Raw genomic sequence first — 19,085 nt, forward strand, 5'->3', positions numbered from 1 at the left:
ACATTGTGTTTCGGAAATGAGAGTTCATTCTTCTCCCGACAACAACAGAGCTGCCACATGAGCTTTCGGTAGCTTTAATTAAAAGGACGAACAGCAGCGCGTAATGGTTTCTGAGAGATTACCAGCGCCCCTGCATGATGCTTCCCGTATCTGTAAAGTACAGTCAGGCGTAAAATAGCATTTTCTGCATCTTAATTACAAGCCGGTCAGAGAAAAACAGCCATTGAGACGGACATTGATCACGCCACCTTTAGGTGTCTGCGATCCGAGATGCTTGCTGTGTTTTAGAGGCACAAAAAACTATTTCTCACTGTCTTTTTTCCGGATATTTCTAAGCTCTGTTTGTATCCACTGGGCTCCAGAAACTACTCTGCGTTATGATACTGAGCGGAGGGGCCCAGAGGTCTTCTAGTGGAAAAAATGAGCAGGGAAAATCTGGCTGTAGGATGTATTCGCTGTTGTTCTCGAGAGCGGTTAGTCGTCGCTCTTATGACTGCTGTTCTCTTCTGTTTCAACATGATGGAAATTCTGACTGCGCTGCTTCGGGCCAGAATAAACTGGCCCATATATCCCTGTAATGAAGCATTCGCAATACCCCGCCAGGCTCACACCATCGAGACATGAGATCAGATTAACTCAGGGGCCATAAAGTCAGAACATATGAACTCTGTCTTCAGATCAGTATTAGGAGTTATTTTCAATTTTAAACTGAAGTGTGAAACTGAACATCCCCAAAGTGTTTTTGTGGCTCATTGGGTTAGCACCACAAAGGTCATGGGTTCGATGCCAGGAACACATACTGATAAAAGAATTGTATGTATTGAATGCACTGTAAGTCGCTTTGGATAAAAGTGTGTGCAAAATGCAGATATTGTCCCGCCCCAAACTCACGCAACTGGTTGAGACAGTCGGAAGTCACCAGAGGGGCTCTATAGAGAGTCACTTGAGGCACTTGACAACTTGTGTTTATGTGCGGAAGCTGAAATGACTTTGAAAAAATGTGTTTTAGTGCAGTTTGAGTTTATGAATCAAAAGATATGGCACAGTTGTTGTCAGGTTTAATTGTTGGTCAGAAATATGTTGTTTATTTGCGATTTATGACCCTGGACCACAAAACCAGTTGTAAGTCACACGGGAATATTTGTAGAAAAATCCAAAAATACATTGCATTGCTCAATATTACGAAACTGGCCAGAAACTTGTCTACAAACTTGCACTTGTTCCTACCCGCTCTTTGGGGATTTCCCATTCAAGTGTGTTTTTTATGTAAAAGCAAACAATTTCCCAATTCAGTCCACAACATCATTACAGCGGTAAGCCAGTAGAGATTTGGACTTTGAAGTTTGAACATTAAATGCAATTTTCTCAATATTTGCACCCTCAGATTCCAGATTTTCAAATAGTTGTATCAGCCAAATATTGTCATATCCTAAAAAAAAACAGACATCAATGGAAAGCTTTTCATTTAGTGATTTTAAAAAATTGACCCTTATGACTGGTTTTGTGGTCCAGGGTCACATTTCAACACGTCAATTTAGAGATATCCGCCTTTCCCGAGGGGCAACTTTCCGATCTCTCTGATGAAGCCAATACGGAAATTATTCAAAACTTCAATTCATTGATTGGCCGCTAGAGGCTGACTCCAAAAGAGAGTCAATTCCCATAGACCTCGATGTTAAAATGCCCATAAAATGCCCATAGAGCAGAAAAAGCCTGGTACAAAAATTGTCTTTGGAAAGCTAATTTCAACTGTGAGGGGGGTGAATTTTTTTGTAACTCATCTGTTTAGTTTATATCAAGCCTTAAAGTTCTGCATAATTAAGGGCGTGGTCACTTGAGTGACGGTTGAACAGCCACTGCTGTCATTAGAGTCGAGCTAAGCGGGTGTGGTTTCAGCAACCAGCCACCTCAGCTTCACCTACGTCCCGTCTCTTTACCCATTTTTGGATATCTGCGAGTGATGCGCGGCCAAGATGCCGACGGCAGGCACTGCCTACTTTTGGCTTCAAAAACGATCTTCAGAAACCTATGGGTGATGTCACGGACACTACGTCCATATTTTTTACAGTCTATGGTCTTTTCCCATTCAAGAAGTCGAAAGGACTTTAGTTTTGCATGACAAAAATAACAAACATGACCACTGCGCCTAGAAGCACGACTTCCCTAAAGGGACTCTTGTATTGTTCATTGTTAGTTGATGTCCGTTAATGCATAATGTTAACAAATACAACCTTATTGTTTTCCATGTTGAAAGCCTATATTGACTAGGACCTGCTGAAATTTCACAAAATGCAAAATTACAATTTTTATGCAAAATTGTGATCTAATTGTTGTCGAGTTTGACAGTCCTAGTCACTGTTTTATGCACATTTTACTTGCATACGACACACACGACTCCTTCATATGGTTAAGACTCTTGTAAGATTGGCAGGTATCTAATAAGATGAAAGCCGTTCACAGAAGGAGCGAGTTGAAACGCCGGATGAATGTGATTGATCGCAGATGGGGAAGTTCAGAATCAATGTCCTCGGGTGGTTTATGTCCAGCTGTCAGAATAACTTCATTATATGCTTTATAAGATCTGTTGGACTCGGCACTGTAATACATGAAGTCTTAACACCACAGGCTTATGCTGTCCTCTGCTCTACATCTCCTACTCCTTTGTTGAAGGGTTATGCAATGATTTGTGAAATAAATCTCCAACCCGAGGATTAATACGTTCCATATGTGCTTGAGCTCAGCTACAGCAGAATTGTTCCTAAATGAAAGATGTGTGCGTCATTCCCATTACTGGACAGAATGTGGAGTTTCTTTCTTCTGTGTTGTGGAGTCAGTGGTTGGTTTGTATATTGGCAGTCAAAGCTTCCTAAGGGGATAGGCTGTAATCACAGTCTATGGCGGAGTATAGTAGCAGACATTCACGACGCATTCAGATCAAAACATTTCAAAACAGCTCCGGGAGAAAGGATCGAACCATTAGCATCTTACGTGAAACAATCCGGAAAAACGTTTCACCTCTATTACAAAAATGACAGCTTCCGTAAACGCTCGCCAACAGTTATCGATTTCCTGACAAACATGCCAATGTTCCGGTTAAACGGCAGCGGAAGAAATGAGGCATTGCTTTTTTCTGGTGATGATTCGGTGGGAGCTGTGGCATATGATTTTAAATTAGATTATTATTATTATTAATTACCTTAATATATTTTCAGATGTGCATATGTGATCAGACAGATTTCCCATGATATTTCAAATAATGTCAGGATATTCTGTGATGCCCAAAGTCGGTAGAGCCCACCCGACACCTGACTCCCATCTGTAGTGGGATTTGTGTTTTTTTTTCACCCATATGTGACCCTGTCTGTAAAATCCAGGCTAAACCCAGCTAACAAATGTTCTCACAACCTAAAAGGAACCAAAAACTAACGTTAGGAGAACATTTTGTATTTGCTGAAAAGTCTCATAATCTAACGATGCTTCAAAGTTTGATTTCTCAGTCAGTATTAAAGATATCAAGGTAAAAACTGAAAAGAAAAGTCTCTTAAAATGGAAAGTCTCTTAGAAAAGTTAAAGCATACCTCACCGCACAACCTCTCCAAACGTTTAAATCTGTGCATTATAATACAGACGTCCGGCCTCCTGTCCCAGACCCTCTAAGATACCCGAATCTCACATGAGACGCTCATAGTTATACGGCTTCTTGTAAAAGTGCATCGTGTTAGCTGGATTAAATCTGTGCTTTTTGTTTAAAAAGAGCGCCTGACCACCCACAGATTTTAGTGTGACGGATGTATATTAAATATGTTGTACTGATGGAACGGACCGGAAAATGGCTTGTTTACAGTGTCTGTTGAGGAGAACAGATGTGCTATTAACAATCATGTCAGTGTTATTGATGAACGTGCAGTTAGTGATTGGAGCACGTGCTCGGACACATTGGTGCACATGCTGTAAATTCACAAATAATCTTGTTTTTTATGTAGTTGATTAACGTAATTGCGTTATGGGTTCGATCTCCAGGAAAGACACATGATGATAAAAATGTATGCACTGTTAGTCACTTTGGATAAAAGCATCTGCTTAAATGGACACTACACTTTTTTTGAAAATAGGCGCATTTTCCAGCTCCCCTAGAGTTAAACATTTAATTTTTTATGTTTTGGAATCCATTCAGCTGATCTCCGGGTCTGGCGGTACAACTTTTAGCATAGCTTAGCATAATCTATTGAATCTGATTAGACCATTAGCATCGCGCTCATAAATGACCAAAGAGTTCCAATATTTTATTAATGATATTACGCAGGGCCCGAAAAAAGTCCCCTGCTATTTAAGTTACCAAAGGGACTATTTTCGGGCACTGTGTAGTATCACTACGCCTGCTGCAGCCAAGTTACATTAGCAAAGTCCTTGATTATTACGCCAGAATGAGAGTATAGTTCATAGCCATATCGGCCTAGAAAATCGCAACTTTTAATTTTCCGTCGATCTTAGTACACGATGTAACTACAGAAGAGTCAAGTTTTAAATAGAAAAAATATCAAAACTCTTTGGTTGTTTTTAAACACACAATGCTAATGGTCTTAAGCTAAGCTATGCTTAAAGTGGTACCGCCAGACCCAGAGATCAGCTCAATGGATTCCAAAACGCTAAAAATCTAATATTTAATTCTGGGGAGGCTGGAAAATGAGCCTATTTTCAAAAAAAGTGGAATGTCTCTTTAAATCATAAATGTAAATAATGAGAAAATAGATGATGGGGTGTGTACGTAATCATCTTCTGGCTCCAAATTTGTTTACGCTTACACTTAAATTTATGCATTTGGCAGATGCTTTTATCCAAAATGACTCAGTATGTGCTTAGATTGAACCCATGACCTCTGGTGCTGCTAACCAATTGAGCTACTGACTCATCTATTGTGTACTGTACGTGCGTCCTCAGGTACAGCAAGGAAAGGTGTACTACTTCCACGACAGCAGCGAGACCACAGAAGACAATTTGACCCTGACGGCTACGGTTTTTAACATCACTCGCCGGAGTCCATCACTGACCATCGGCATCACCGTCATTCCCGTGAACGACGAAGCTCCCAGCATTCAACTCAACACTGGACTGGAGGTAAGCAGAACCGAGCCGTCCCGTCTCTCCTCTCTCTTTTTAAACATTGATGAAGGTCGGAGAACAGAGACGTATTCGGAAAATTCAGATGGAACACAGAGTGTCATTCAATGCGCGCTTGATGTTGTCTGTGGTTTCTGGTCGCCGTGGAAACTCATATTTTTGGAAAACCATGACGATGGAGAGAATTCAGCTTCTGGGATGAAGAGAAACCAACCAATCAGAGGCGCCAAGTGACTCCCGCAAAATGCGAAATAATGATATGTGTGTTTTTTCACATCCGGATTGGTTTTGATGTGTCCCTTTCTTTTTGTATCGGGAACGCTTAAATGCAGTACGCCGCAATTTTCCATGATTACGGATGATAACAGAGACAAACTCAATTTCAAAACAAATGCAAACACATACACGGCGAATCTCACAGGGAAATATCTGTCATATCTCTTAAACCCCAAGACTCAAAAAGAATGAGTTACATTTTGCATGAATGAAATTAAAGGAAAAATGTCAATACTATTATCATTTACTCACCCTCAAGTTGTCCAAAACCTGTAGAAATTTCTTTGTCTGTTGAACACACATTAAGATATTTTAAGGAATATTTGTAACCAAGCAGGGCTGGGGCACTTTTGACTTCCATAGTATGAAAAAATAATACTATGGAAGACAATGGTGCCCCAGATCTGTTTGCTTATTAATTTTTTTTCAAAATATCTTAATTTGTGTTAAGCATAACAAAGAAATTTAAACAGGTTTGGAACAACGCAGGCCCAGCTCCACTGGGGGGGGGGCAGAGTGGGCCTGGCCCACCCAATCAGAGCCCCACACCACATAACAGCCAATCTTTTGGCCAAAAATCTGTAATGTTATACAATATTAACAGACATGAGAATAATTCTTAAGAAAAACAGCATTTCAGATCAAATTTATATTTTTAGTTTGAACAAGTTTGTTTTAGTTGATGTATTTATTTTAAAAGAACTGCCCCTTTTTATCAAATCTAAAGTTACGGGTATGCTGTTAAGGGGTCAAAAAATATAAAAAATGCAAAAAGAGTGTATGATGTAAAAATATAAAATAAATGTAAAAATAAACATGTTAACCATATATATATATATATATATATATATATATATATAAAGTTACTAAATAGTTCCAAAATATGTACAAAAAAATATTAAAAATGAAGAAAACATAACAACAAACAACCCTAACAATTGTCTTAAATATATGATATTAAAACTATAGACAAGTGAGATTAAAGCATAACCCCCCCCCCCCCATCCGACCGGCCCACCTGGAATATCACTTAGCCCACCTTTCATCTCATATCTGGAGCCGGGCCTGGAACAACGTGAGGATAACTATCACAGGATTTACTTTTTTTTAAGAAACAGCAATACTTGCTCAATTCATGGGATACTTGTCCTATGAACTGTTTGACAATAATCTGGTGCTGCCACCTCGTGGCTGATGATGAATATAATACACAAAATGTTATGTAACGGATTGCATAGAGGTCTTAGGGACACAGACACCTTTACTGGAACAAGTGAGCCATTTAAATTGACACGCCTGCTAAAATGACTCGACTGTGTAAATGTTTCTCCTTTACATTACTGTTTATGTAATATATGTGACCCTGTCTATGAAATCCCGGCTAAAGTCTTATAATCTAATAGGAACAAAAGTTTGATTAAATATTTTTTTCAATCTTTGATCTACCTCAGTCAATATTAAAGATATCAATGTTATTTTCCACAGAATTATTTAGGATATGACTTTAACTGGCTTATCACAGGCATGGTCACATTTATTCATAACATATATTCACATAAGAAATATGTGAGATGGTTTATAATCAATAAAAGAAGACACATCCTGATTTTGTGTCTGATATTTGCTTTTTGGATTTTATGAGAAATATTTCATGTATGGCTACATAGAGTCCAACAACAAACAGTTTAGAGCAGGGGTCTCCAACATGGTGCCCACGGGCAGTAGGTAGCCCGCACAGAGTCTGTGAGGTGCCCGCCAAAGCATATTCTATTAATAGTCTCAATTGTAATATTTATTTATTACATCTTTTTTATATTAGCTTAGCTTGGTTTACGTGTGTTAAAGGAGTAGTCCACTTTAAAGATGGGGCCCATTGACTTACCATAGTATTTTTTTTCCTACTACGAAAAGTCAATGGACCCCATCTTTAACTCTTTCACCGCCAGCATTTTTTTAAAAAGTTGCCCGCCAGCGTTTTTCATGATTTTCACCAAAGTTTAATGCCTTCCAGAAAATGTTCTTCTTTAAATATATAAACATACAATATACCAAATGAAAGAACAGACCCTCTGCTTTCAAAAAAAAAAAAAAAACGTTTCATCCTACCTTCAGTGGTTCTTTTGTAATCAGCTTTTGAATATGGGTAGGTTTCTGCAAAAACAACACATTTTGAGCAAAAAGCAGAGATCATTCCATTTTTGTGACAGACTTTTCATAGAGTTCCCATTCAGAGGGATCTTTAAAACAGACACGGACATGCAGCAGCTTGCCATAGGGCAATACTTCCGGGTTTAAAAAGTTGCGGAAAGACGGAAAATCTCGTCATTGGCGTGGAAGCGTTTTCTCTTAATTGACGAGATATCTCATCAATGGCGGGGAAAGAGTTAAAGTGGACTACTCCTTTAACATTTCAAAAAATACTAAAATATATCAACAAGTAAAATAAAATGAAATTGACAAGTAAAACAAAAAAAGTATATCAAAAAGTATTTCTCCAGGTTGTTTTATCCATTGTGGTAGCCCTTGCTTACAAAAAGGTTGGAGACCCCTGGTTTAGTTAGTTCAGTTTAGTACTTCATTGGTTAGTTTTGTACCGAGCCCCTAAAGTGACATTGGAGTAAAAAAATCTAAAGTTTAGTTTCGCGTGCTCACGTGAAACTATCGCGTGCTCACCTGAAATTATCGTGCGCGCACGTGAAAGCCAAAATTTCACATGCGCGCACGATAGTTTCACGCGAGCACGCGTAGTTTCACGCGAGCACGCGATAGTTTCACGCAAGCACGCAAAACTAAACTTTAAAAAGAATATGCACATGAAAGTTTCACGTGAGCACATGAAACTTAACTTTATTTAATTTTTGCTCCATGTCCCCTTAGGGGCTCCGTAGTTTTGTGTATTTGTTGTTGTACATTTTTGCGACAGATGTTTCTCTAGTAGATTTTTTAAAGCCACAATGAAATTTAAAACATAATTTTTTTGGAATATTGTGGTTTTTGTTTCACAAATAACTTATCTGTGAAGATATTTTTTTATTTGCGCTCATAATCTTTCATCAAAAACGTTAATCTCCTCCCCTCCTCGAAACGATCTTTCTTTACTTCCGTTCATGATAATGACGAAAAGGACGGGGCTCGGGAAAAGATTGCAGCAATTAGCAAATAGCAAAATGATTCAATTTCCAACAATCCAATCCATTCCCAATAGACGAATTCAAGTCCCGCCCTACCTTTTTTGTCATTTCAGAAGCCGTTCACACAGATATACGTCATGACGGGAAAAATAAGACAATCGCTATACTCCGTTTCATTGTGACTTTAAATCGTTGTGTTACTTTCTTCACAAACATACGTTTCAGTTTCTTATGACGTTACCAGCCAACTTTCTAGTGACTTGTGTTTATTTGAGTCAAAATATTTGGTTTGTAAATGTGTTTCACCATTTAAATTTTATTTTTGACTTGTTTAGTGGGTGCCCAGGGCATTTCCTGTTCCACCGCATTACGTCACCGACTCAATTTCATTTTCTCTCATGAGAGCGTTAGATGGAGCGAGTGAAAGCGAGCAGGAGCAGATAAATGGATGTGTGGCTCTCAGCAGCCCTTTGCGCTCCCGGCTGAATATGATAGTTTAAGAACGACAACGATTCGACCATTACATATCCATTAGCCCAACATTTTCCCATCCCAATAACATTAGACAGTTAGTCACCTCCGCAGTTAAAAGCGCAACAACTTGTTCCATCTTGTTTATGGTTTTGTTTATCTCGCTTTTTCTGTGTTCCTCTCACTTTAGCTTCTCGCTGGTGAGGAGTCTGAAATCACAGCTAATATGCTTAACAGTATCGATGAAGATACACCTTCAGAGGACCTGGTTTACTCCATCGAGACGCCCTCCAATGGGATCGTAACGCTTAAGGTGTCACCCGATGACAGTGTGGACAGCTTCACGCAGGCTCAGATCAATAACGGAGAAGTTTTATTCATTCATCACGGTGGGTTGATGTTCGTTGCTCCGAATCACATCCACAAAATGAATATCAGGGACTAAAGAAACATCAATCTTTATATAGTGGAGGTCAAAACAGAAAGTGGTGCTTTGTTCAAACCCATAACCATAAGCATTAAAACTGGATGAGGTGCAACTCATCCCATAATGTTTGTACATCAGGCGTGTATGAAGGTTAAGCAGCTCGGCATAACAACGCACTCAGGGTTAGCAACAACAATAAAAGTGTAAAGTACAATATCGACAGATTCCCATGGAGCTCAACTGGTAGAGCTTTATGTTATCAGCGCAAAAGCCCATGGGTTCGAATCACACACACATACTGATCAAATGAACAGCTTTGATAGACTGGAAGTTGCTTTGGATTAAAGCGACTGCCAGAGGCATAAAATAATGTAGGTTATGGCGCTTACAATGCCAAGGTCATGGGTTTGATCTCCAGGACTGATCAGATGTAAAGAAACTTTAACTCATTCCCCGCCAGCCATTTTTTGAAAAGTTGCCCGCAAACATTTTTTGTAATTTTCACAAAAGTTTCACAAAATGCTTTCCAGGAAAAATATATTAACATACAAATATATCTATATTTTTTCTGCTTATAAACTCTCTCTATATATATATATATGTAAGGAATAATTGACGACAGGCCATTGAATTATAAGAAAATAATGCACACCCGCGTCGTGCCGTTACACCGTGGGTGTGCATTATTTTCAAATAATTAATTTTTTGCAAAAAGCTGAATAATTGCATTATTGTGAAGGAATTTTGTTAGAGATCAGATTCAGAACGATTATCAAAACATACACAGAGTTTAAAATTAGTAAATAAAGTTTTGGCTTCAGTTTTTTCATACATCTAGTGGATAATCGGATTGCCGATTAACATTAAAAAAAATTATCAGGAACACGTTTTTATGCAAATGTTTTCTCTTAATTGATGAGATAACTCATCAATGGCATGGAAAGAGTTAATGAACCATAAGTTGTTTTTGGTAAAAAATGCCTCCATGCATACATGTACAGTACATAAGTCATGTTACACAACCTTTATAAGTTCAACTAATAACTAGGGCTGTCAAAGGATTAATCATGATTAATCGCATACAAAATAAAAGTTTGTGTTTGCATAATATATTTGTGTGTAATATTCTGCATTACGATTAATCACAACTAATCGTTTGCAGAATAAATGTTTTTTTTGTTTACATCATATATGTTTGTGTGTTTTGTATAATTATTATGTATATATAAATACACACATGCATGTATATATTTAAGAAAGTATATACATTTCTATATTTATACATAATCTATATTATATATAAATATGAATACTTCAATATCCAAATATATTCGGTAACCTCTCTTGCAGGTAAAAAACTATTGGAGTTCAAAAATTTAAATCTGACATACACTTGCAGTCGTTCATCAAATTCTTCTTCCATGCATTTTATGCTGAAAATCATATCATGAAATTCTGACTTTTTCCATGTTTAAGTGCTATAATTGGGTCCCCAGTGCTTTTATCAACCCGGAAAATGTGATACAAAACAACCCAGTAACTTAGTTTTGGTAAACCATTCTCTGCAAAAATGTGAAAAAATAGGTAGCCTAATTGAAATTTTTGGCTCCCCCTGTGATGTCAGAAGGGGATAATAGCACCCCTTGCGGTATATAATTATGTATATACATATACATACATAATTACACACAGTGCACACACATATATTATGCAAAAACAAACTTTTATTTTGTATGCGATTAATCGCGATTAATCTTTTGACAGCCCTACAAATAACTAATAAGTTATGAGCCCCGATGCAAAAGCCCCTGAACGCCACCTTTGTCAAAAATGCTCTCGGCATGTCTTATACATTCATCAAATAATTTCACTTCAAATCCCCTTAAGCCCGGCTTAGGGTCATTCAAAAATACAGTACGGCAGAATCTGTTAAAAGCAATGACGATTTTTCAGCATGAAATACTTGGAAGGAGAATTAGACTGCACGTGTATGTCAGATTTCAACTGTTAAGCTTCAAGAGAGGTTTACCGAATATATTTGTATATTGACTGAAGTATTCATATTTATATATAATATAGATTATGTATAAATATAGAAATGTATATACACATGTAAATCTTTCTTAAATATATACATGCATGTGTGTATTTATATATATACACATAATTATTATACACAACACACACACACACATACGATGAACAAAAACTTTTATTCTGCAAACGATTAGTTGCGATTAATCGTAATGCAGCCCTTGTACTTAGAAAGCGTTTTGACGCTAAAACAGTCAAATTTGTTAAATTACAGTAAAATGACTAAAGTGTGAAAGTAAAGAATTTCAATTACTGACTAATAACCTTTTCATTTATTAAAGTGAAAGTCTGCACACTGTTCTTCTCCCTTTTTTTATAAAAATTAAAATTGGCAACGTTTCGATCAAAAGATCTTCATCAGGCACACATACATAATAACATTTTCATTGCTTTTAAAGTGAAATTACTCAACCTGAACATAAAATTAAAAAATCCTCATTTGCAAGAAAACATGTCAGGCGCACTTAGAGGATTTTGCATCTGAACTTTTCAAATGTAACATCAAGAACCTTCTCGATCTCAGAAACATGTTCTAGTTTGAATGTGATTGTTGTGTTTGTGTCTGCAGGCTCGGCGTCTGGAGGTTTCAGTTTCACCGTGACTGATGGAGAGCACACCTCACCTCTTCACCATTTCGTTGTCACAGCGAGACAGCTCACCATCTCCATGGAAACGCATGGAGAACTCATGGTCTTCCCAGGTGGGCTTCGCACATCCAGAGCTTAGATCCAAATCTCTCTCTCTAACAATGCCATCGGCAAGATCTCTCCCATCAGAAAGATCTCTTTGGATATTTACTCTGTCTATGGAGAATCAAACTGGACATAAAGTTTACAAAATAATGCTGTTCACGAAGAAAAAAATAAGATGGAAGTATAATACCAAGTAGTTTATGGTTAAAAAAAATTAAATAGCCACTTAAGAAAGCAAATAGATAAAACATCAGTTCTGTATGTGCTGTGTTGCATAATATTACAAATAAATAAAAAATTAAAGTGACAGAAAATGTGAAAACAAGACAGCAGAATGTGATTAAATGTATTATTAGTAGTGGTATTTATTTAATTATTTATTAAATTAGAAATATAAAAAATAATATAATAAATAAATATTAAAATAATTAATTAAATTACATTTCTTTAAAATGTGTTACTGTTATCCTTCCAGAATCCTAAAAGTTTCTGTTTATTTTCAGGTTTAAATTAGATTTAAATCCTAAAATTTAAGTCGTTTGGACCCTCTGTATTTTTATTTCATTTTTATATCACATATTTTCAGTACTAGTGTAAGATAACTTTATGTGTAAAACCGGGAAATATAAACTTACAGACTATCAAATGCATTGATTGTTTCATGATGTTCCTCAGGTACCAGGCAGGTGATCGGTAGAGATATTTTGCGAGCTATAACAAGTGAAGATGGTGATGAAGTCTCATACTCTCTGGTGAAGCCTCCTCGTCTGGGACGAATCATCAGACCTAACCGGATTGGACAGTTCGAAGAGATCACCAAATTCACACAGACTGAAGTAAATAATGACCATACTGTCAATCAAACCTCTGTGCTTGTGTGGCGCCACCGTGTTATTTTCATTAATGGACTGTAGGGGGCACCACTGTCCTTACAGCTTGTGTTTTGTTTCAAAGCCTAAATAAATGATATAGTTGATAAATGTTTAATATTAAACTCTTTCTCTTACATTGATTCTTTTAATAGCTGTCAGTGGGATTCTGGTATATGTCATGTCTGAGCTGTTAATGTACAGCATTGATTTTGTTTAAAGCACAGTTTTATTCTGTGGATACAGGTGGATGCAGGTGCCGTGTATTATGAACACCAGATGCCCTCTGAACCTTTCTGGGTGTTGAGAGATTCGGTCGAGCTGTCTCTCTCCTCTCCTCCGGCAGCAGAGTTACTGTACAGCCTCCCGGTTACGGTGTCATACTACGCGGCCAATCGAAACGTGTCGTCACAGCTCTGGAAGAACAAAGGTAGCTGTCTGTTAAATGCAGTGTTAGAATTGGGGAGGGGCTGGGGGTCCCAGACCCCCTATAAGCATTGACCCCATAATGCACAAAAATATCAACTAGGGGGGTCCCCAGTTTTTATTACAATGAACATACTACATGAATTAAAAAAATTTCATGCTGCGCTGCCACAAAGCGAGACTGTCCAAAAATGGTAAGGGTTTAAGTTTAGGGTAAAAATATATTTTTTTAAGTTGATCGAGGACCAACAAAAAATGTTGATCCAGGATCACATCTTACTTTGTGATTTCATTGCGACCCTATTATGATGGGAGGGGGTTGGGCTAGGGGGACCCCTATAATCTTTGACATATTTTGAACAGTGGTTAAATGTAACTTTTTACAATAAAACATTTTTTTTTACATTGGTACAATATTTAATTAACTACTAGAGAAAGGCAAAAACTAATGCTGGTTACAGACTTTTTATCATAAAGAATTAGTTAACTGAAAATGGAAATTCTGGAAGGATTTACTCACCCTTATGCCGTTTTGAAGTAAGATGATACATTTGTACGAGAAAAATATTATTGTTTTGAAAAACAAGTGCTAAAATCAAGTATGGCAACACATTGATAACTCCAGATCTCAGTGGCCCTGTCCCAAATGGCAACCTAAACACTCACGGTCTTCCTGCAAGTCCGCACATTTTTGACGTTGGGAGGAAGTTAAGCTCGGCGGGTCCAGGAATGAACTCACGCAAGTGCAGGCTCAGGAAAAGTGAGCGCCCATGTGCTTCTAGGGAGGGGGGGGCGCTTATGAGGACCCATTTGAAACCAAAATTGACTAATGGGACACGGAAACAGGCACGTGACAGCCATTGTAAGTCCACAAGACCGCAGGTCTACATGAAGTGCGCCATTTGGGACGTAGCCACTAGCTTTTACGAGACTCGTGAACAACATATTTTGTGAGAACCCAAATAAACTACTGTTCAGTAGTTTTAAAACAGTTTTAAAAAAGTTTTTTCAATTTGAAGTTGTTTGAAATTACTCTGGTAATCTTCCACCTTCCACTCTCATTCATTATTAAATCTGCAGTACCAAAACTCGAGATACATAATCATAATTCCTTCTGGTGGTTTATTAATGTTTTGCAGGTGCATCAGTGGTGCAGGGTCAGTCTAAAGTGATTGACCTCTCTGTTTTGGACGCCTCTAATCTACTGGCCAGTTTGCCTGAACAGAAACGGTCGGGACAGGACATTGTGTACGAGGTGCGTCAGTTCCCCGCTCATGGACGAATCATGCTCAGAGGATCCGAACTGTCCCGCAACGCTCCTCACTTCCTGCAGGACGACGTGGCAGGTGGTGATCTGGAGTACTACCATGATGACTCTGGTGCATCTTCTGATAGTTTCTCTTTCCGCATCCGCTTGAACCCCAGCGGCCACCCTCCGCAGGTCCAGCCAGGCTCTGTGGTTCTGGAGGAGATCTTTCGAATCGCCATCAGGCGGCGAGACTCGAACCCTCCGGAGGTCATGAACTTGGACCGGCTCCTGGAGGTCTTGCAGGGTTCCACGACCATCATCTCCAAAGACTACCTCAACACCGTGGACCAGGACAACACACCTGACGAGATCCGATTCACCATTTCCAAGAGCCCCGCAAACGGATATCTGATCTACACGGACACAGGAGAGAGGATCAGCTGGTTCACTCAGGAAGACGTCAACGTGGGCCGGGTTGCATTTGTTAGCAACGGAAGCCTGTCTGTCGGCTTCATGGAGTTCACGGTGTCTGATGGAAAACACCAAACGGACCCATACACACTGCATATTGGCATTATGGCCAGGACTCTTGTCCTTAACAAAGTTCCTGAGATCCATGTGATGCAGGGCGATGATGAGACGCTGATCACTCAAGACATGCTGAGCGCCTCCACTGGAGGGGTCATAAATGAAGACGTGATCTACAAGATCACCATCGTCCCAAAATATGCAGCGGTGATGGTAGACAGACAGCCCACCTCAGCGTTCACACAAAAGCAGATCAAAGAAGGAAGAGTGAGTGTACGTTTCGTCAAGTCCACCTCGCCAAATGACACCGTGGCCTTCGCAGCCCGGAGCCGAGCGGCGAACGTTTCCTCCGTCCTCAACATTACAGTAAAACCGCTGGCTAAGGTGGCCCAGAATCCCCTCCTGCCCAGAGGCACAACCGTACTGGTTGATAGGAAGCTGTTAGATGCTACACCTCTAGCCAACAAGACCAGATCTCCTCCAACGTTCATCATGAAACAACAACCACAAGGAGCTCGGTTCGTCAAGAGGGGTGGCCCGGAAGACGGCCACCCAGTAAGTTCCTTCACTCAGAAAGACCTAGATGACGGAAAGGTTGCACTGGAGATCCTAAACACAACTCAAGATGGTCATGGTCAAGATGAAGCTCGGTTCCTCCTGATGGCTCACGGTGTTCCTCCGGCAGAATGCGTCCTGCCGTTCCACACGACGGCTTATGATCCTTCAAGCACGTACGCCGCAACTCTTCTCAAAGTTCCACCACCCGTGCCTGAAGGTCAGCCTGAACCCAGGTGGAGAGGCGACGGTGACGTGCCTTCTGATGCCACCTCTGCGACTCCTGTGGTGGCCAGAAGGAACACCCTCTGGGCGATTCTCATACCCATCCTCGTCATTCTTCTTTTAATGATCCTCGCTGGTATTCTGGTCTACTACCTGATCCGACGCAACAAAACCGGGAAGCACAATGTCCAGACGGTGGCCGCCAAGCCGAAGAACGGAGAGATGAGTCAGGAGACGTTCAGGAAAACCGATCCGGCGAACAACATCCCTATGTCTAACATGGACTCCAAAGGGGCAGATCCCGAGTTGATACAGCACTGTCGGACAACAAACCCACCTTTGAAAAAAAACCAATACTGGGTTTGAGACCCGACGGTGTTTCCTTGAATCATTCCAGTCAGTGTTCTACAGATTTCTTGCCATAATGATGCTAATGTTGAATTGAAGTTCAGCACATATTTGATAATGTAGAGTCGCAACCTGAACTGTATATGCTGATGGTGATTTCTCCTAAGAAAGAATTAGACAAATGAGAACTTTTTATGGTACTTTTGGACAAGAACATATGTTTGATATGTTTGAGAAGTCATTTGTATGTATGTTTCAACGTTAAATGATCTTAAAATCTCAGTTTTTCAGTGTCAGGTACATTTCTGTGTTTTGTGTGCCTTAAAAACAAGTCAATATTTATGTGCATTTTCAGCAGCCCGTATTTATGACACATTATGTGTTTTAAAATTAATCATTTTCCTTCATCATCCAAAACTTTTTAATGTTTTAAGGAATGTTCTGGGTTAAGCTGTGCATGTGAAGTGTCTGTGAAATCAAAGTTTAAATCTCATAATCAAATTATGATCTCATAGTTAAATTTCATTCATTGATCTTTTGACATGATCTAAGTTAATATTAAAGGTGCCACAGAATGTAAAACTGTATTTATGTAGGTATAGAATAATAAGAGATCTGTACATGGTAATAACATATGGTGAGCCTCAAACACGATTGTTTCCTCCTTCTGATTTAAACCTCGTGCATGCAAAGGAGCGCTGGAAAACAGACCAATCTCAACAGACGTTACAGTCGAGATGTACGCCCCAACATTAAATTACACATTAAATTAAGTACCATGTTGTTACAATGCTAAAACAAAGTTGTGACTGTTGAGTTAGAGCTATATGCTAGTTAATGCTATATGCTAGGGTTTAGGTTGAAGTTCAACTATTGACATTTCAGTTATGTTTTGCAGATCTGTACTGAAATAACACAACTTCATTGAAACATACTCTGAATATTTGATTATTCCTTAAATGCCGTATCTTCCTCTGATACAGGCTCAAACATAAGGTCTGTTTACACACACACACACAGAGCTACTGAAGGAGCTGCTCTGAGAAACAGCCAATCAGAGCAGAGCTCAACATTATCATTCATGACCCTTTCAAATAAGGTAATGATAGACCATGTAATTTTTAAAGGCAAATCCTAGGGTTGTAAATGAACACGTAAAACTGTTTCTGGGTCATTTTTGCACCTAATTAAGCCACATACCTTCTATGTAGATATCAAAAAACAATTTAACGCATTATTTTAATGCATTATTTGGCACCTTTAAATATATTAAGGTTATATTCACAGAATGTTCTTTTCATAATGTTGGATGATTTTAAGCAGAAATTGTTAATCACAAAACAATGACTTTTCACAGACTGGGTCACATATGTGAAATGCTTCAGATAATACATGCATAATACCAAAAAGATTGTTTTCATGAAGCAAATCTGCCCCCAGGAATCAGTGTGTTCGACACACAATCTTAAATTCTTTAGAAAAGATAGATTTAGAAATTTTTTTAAGATTTACAAAAGAAATAAGAAATAATCATACAAGAATACCAACTGCTGCATTTTGCACCATACCAAAAAAGCATTTTTTTTTTTTAAGATTAAATGCCTTTCTTACACTGTAAAAAAATGAAAGCTGATCTGTTTTAAAAAAAAAACTTACTTCAATTGGCAACACTTAAAATATTTAAACATTTTCAACACAATTTTTACAAAAAGTGAGTAAATTTCTAATTTTTAAGGCGTTACCAATTGATGTCATTTTTAACGTTGAACCGACTTTTACTTTTTACAGTGTAGTAAGTGCATAACTTCATAACATTATTTTTGTTTGTTTTTACAAAGTAAGTAACTAGTTCCAGAGGTATAAAGTATAGTATTTTTATTCGCTACACAAGTATCTGTACTTTACCAGTGTTTCTTCTTTGACAAACGTTTACTTAAAACAACACCAAAAAGTTTTTTTACCTTAAAATAAAAAAAAAGTTTAAGTCGTTCATCCACTCGAAACAGGGTGAACGGCACTTTCACATTCGCTTTGCAGCCCTCTATCGGCCAAAACCGCACTAAAGAAGTTTCCAACCGTCAGGTCGTGGTCTTGTAGTTCGAGTGAAAACTACAAAAACTTGCTTTACGGCAGACCTACAATCCAATCAGAGCCAGCTATGCTGCAGTATTTACGACAGTGATAATGGACAAATGCAGTTTCCAACCTGTAGGGGGAGCAAAAAGCAAAAACTCTTTAGTGCTGCTTTAACTACATTCCGATGCATAATATTTACTTTTCACTCCTCCGCATTTCATAAATATAAGTTATTGTTTTTTTTTTACCTTAAATACTTACATTTAAAATGTAGTACATTAACTGAAGTTGTACTTGCGTATAAATAATAAAGAAATTTTGTACTAGATTTTTTATGTAATTAATTATTAAATGAAATGTAATATAAAAATGTAGAGCAGTACAGTAAATGAAAAAACTCTGATAAAGAACAGATACTTGATTAAAGAAGATAAAAAAAACTTGAGTACTTATATCAAATAATTTTGTGTCACTCCACACCATGCCACAGATGTTGTTGTTTATAGATGTGTATATTAAGCTTAACTTTCATTAAAGGGATAGTTCACCTAAAAATGAAAATTCAGTCATCATTTACTCACCCTCATGTTGTTAGAAACC

General features: G+C 38.3%; 1 protein-coding gene across 1 annotated transcript in view; it reads left to right on the forward strand.

Annotated features, from left to right (window-relative positions):
- cspg4 (chondroitin sulfate proteoglycan 4) overlaps nt 1-19,085 on the forward strand; it is a 74,934-nt gene extending 55,849 nt beyond the window's left edge. The window contains exons 5-10 of the mRNA XM_065291458.2: nt 4,939-5,115; nt 9,187-9,385; nt 12,086-12,217; nt 12,885-13,045; nt 13,325-13,508; nt 14,644-19,085. Coding sequence (XP_065147530.1) covers nt 4,939-5,115; nt 9,187-9,385; nt 12,086-12,217; nt 12,885-13,045; nt 13,325-13,508; nt 14,644-16,427 — 2,637 coding nt within the window. The 3' untranslated portion in view covers nt 16,428-19,085. The remainder of the gene's footprint in view (nt 1-4,938; nt 5,116-9,186; nt 9,386-12,085; nt 12,218-12,884; nt 13,046-13,324; nt 13,509-14,643) is intronic.

Source organism: Paramisgurnus dabryanus, chromosome 23, assembly GCF_030506205.2.
Source record: "Paramisgurnus dabryanus chromosome 23, PD_genome_1.1, whole genome shotgun sequence".
Lineage (NCBI taxonomy): Eukaryota > Metazoa > Chordata > Actinopteri > Cypriniformes > Cobitidae > Paramisgurnus > Paramisgurnus dabryanus.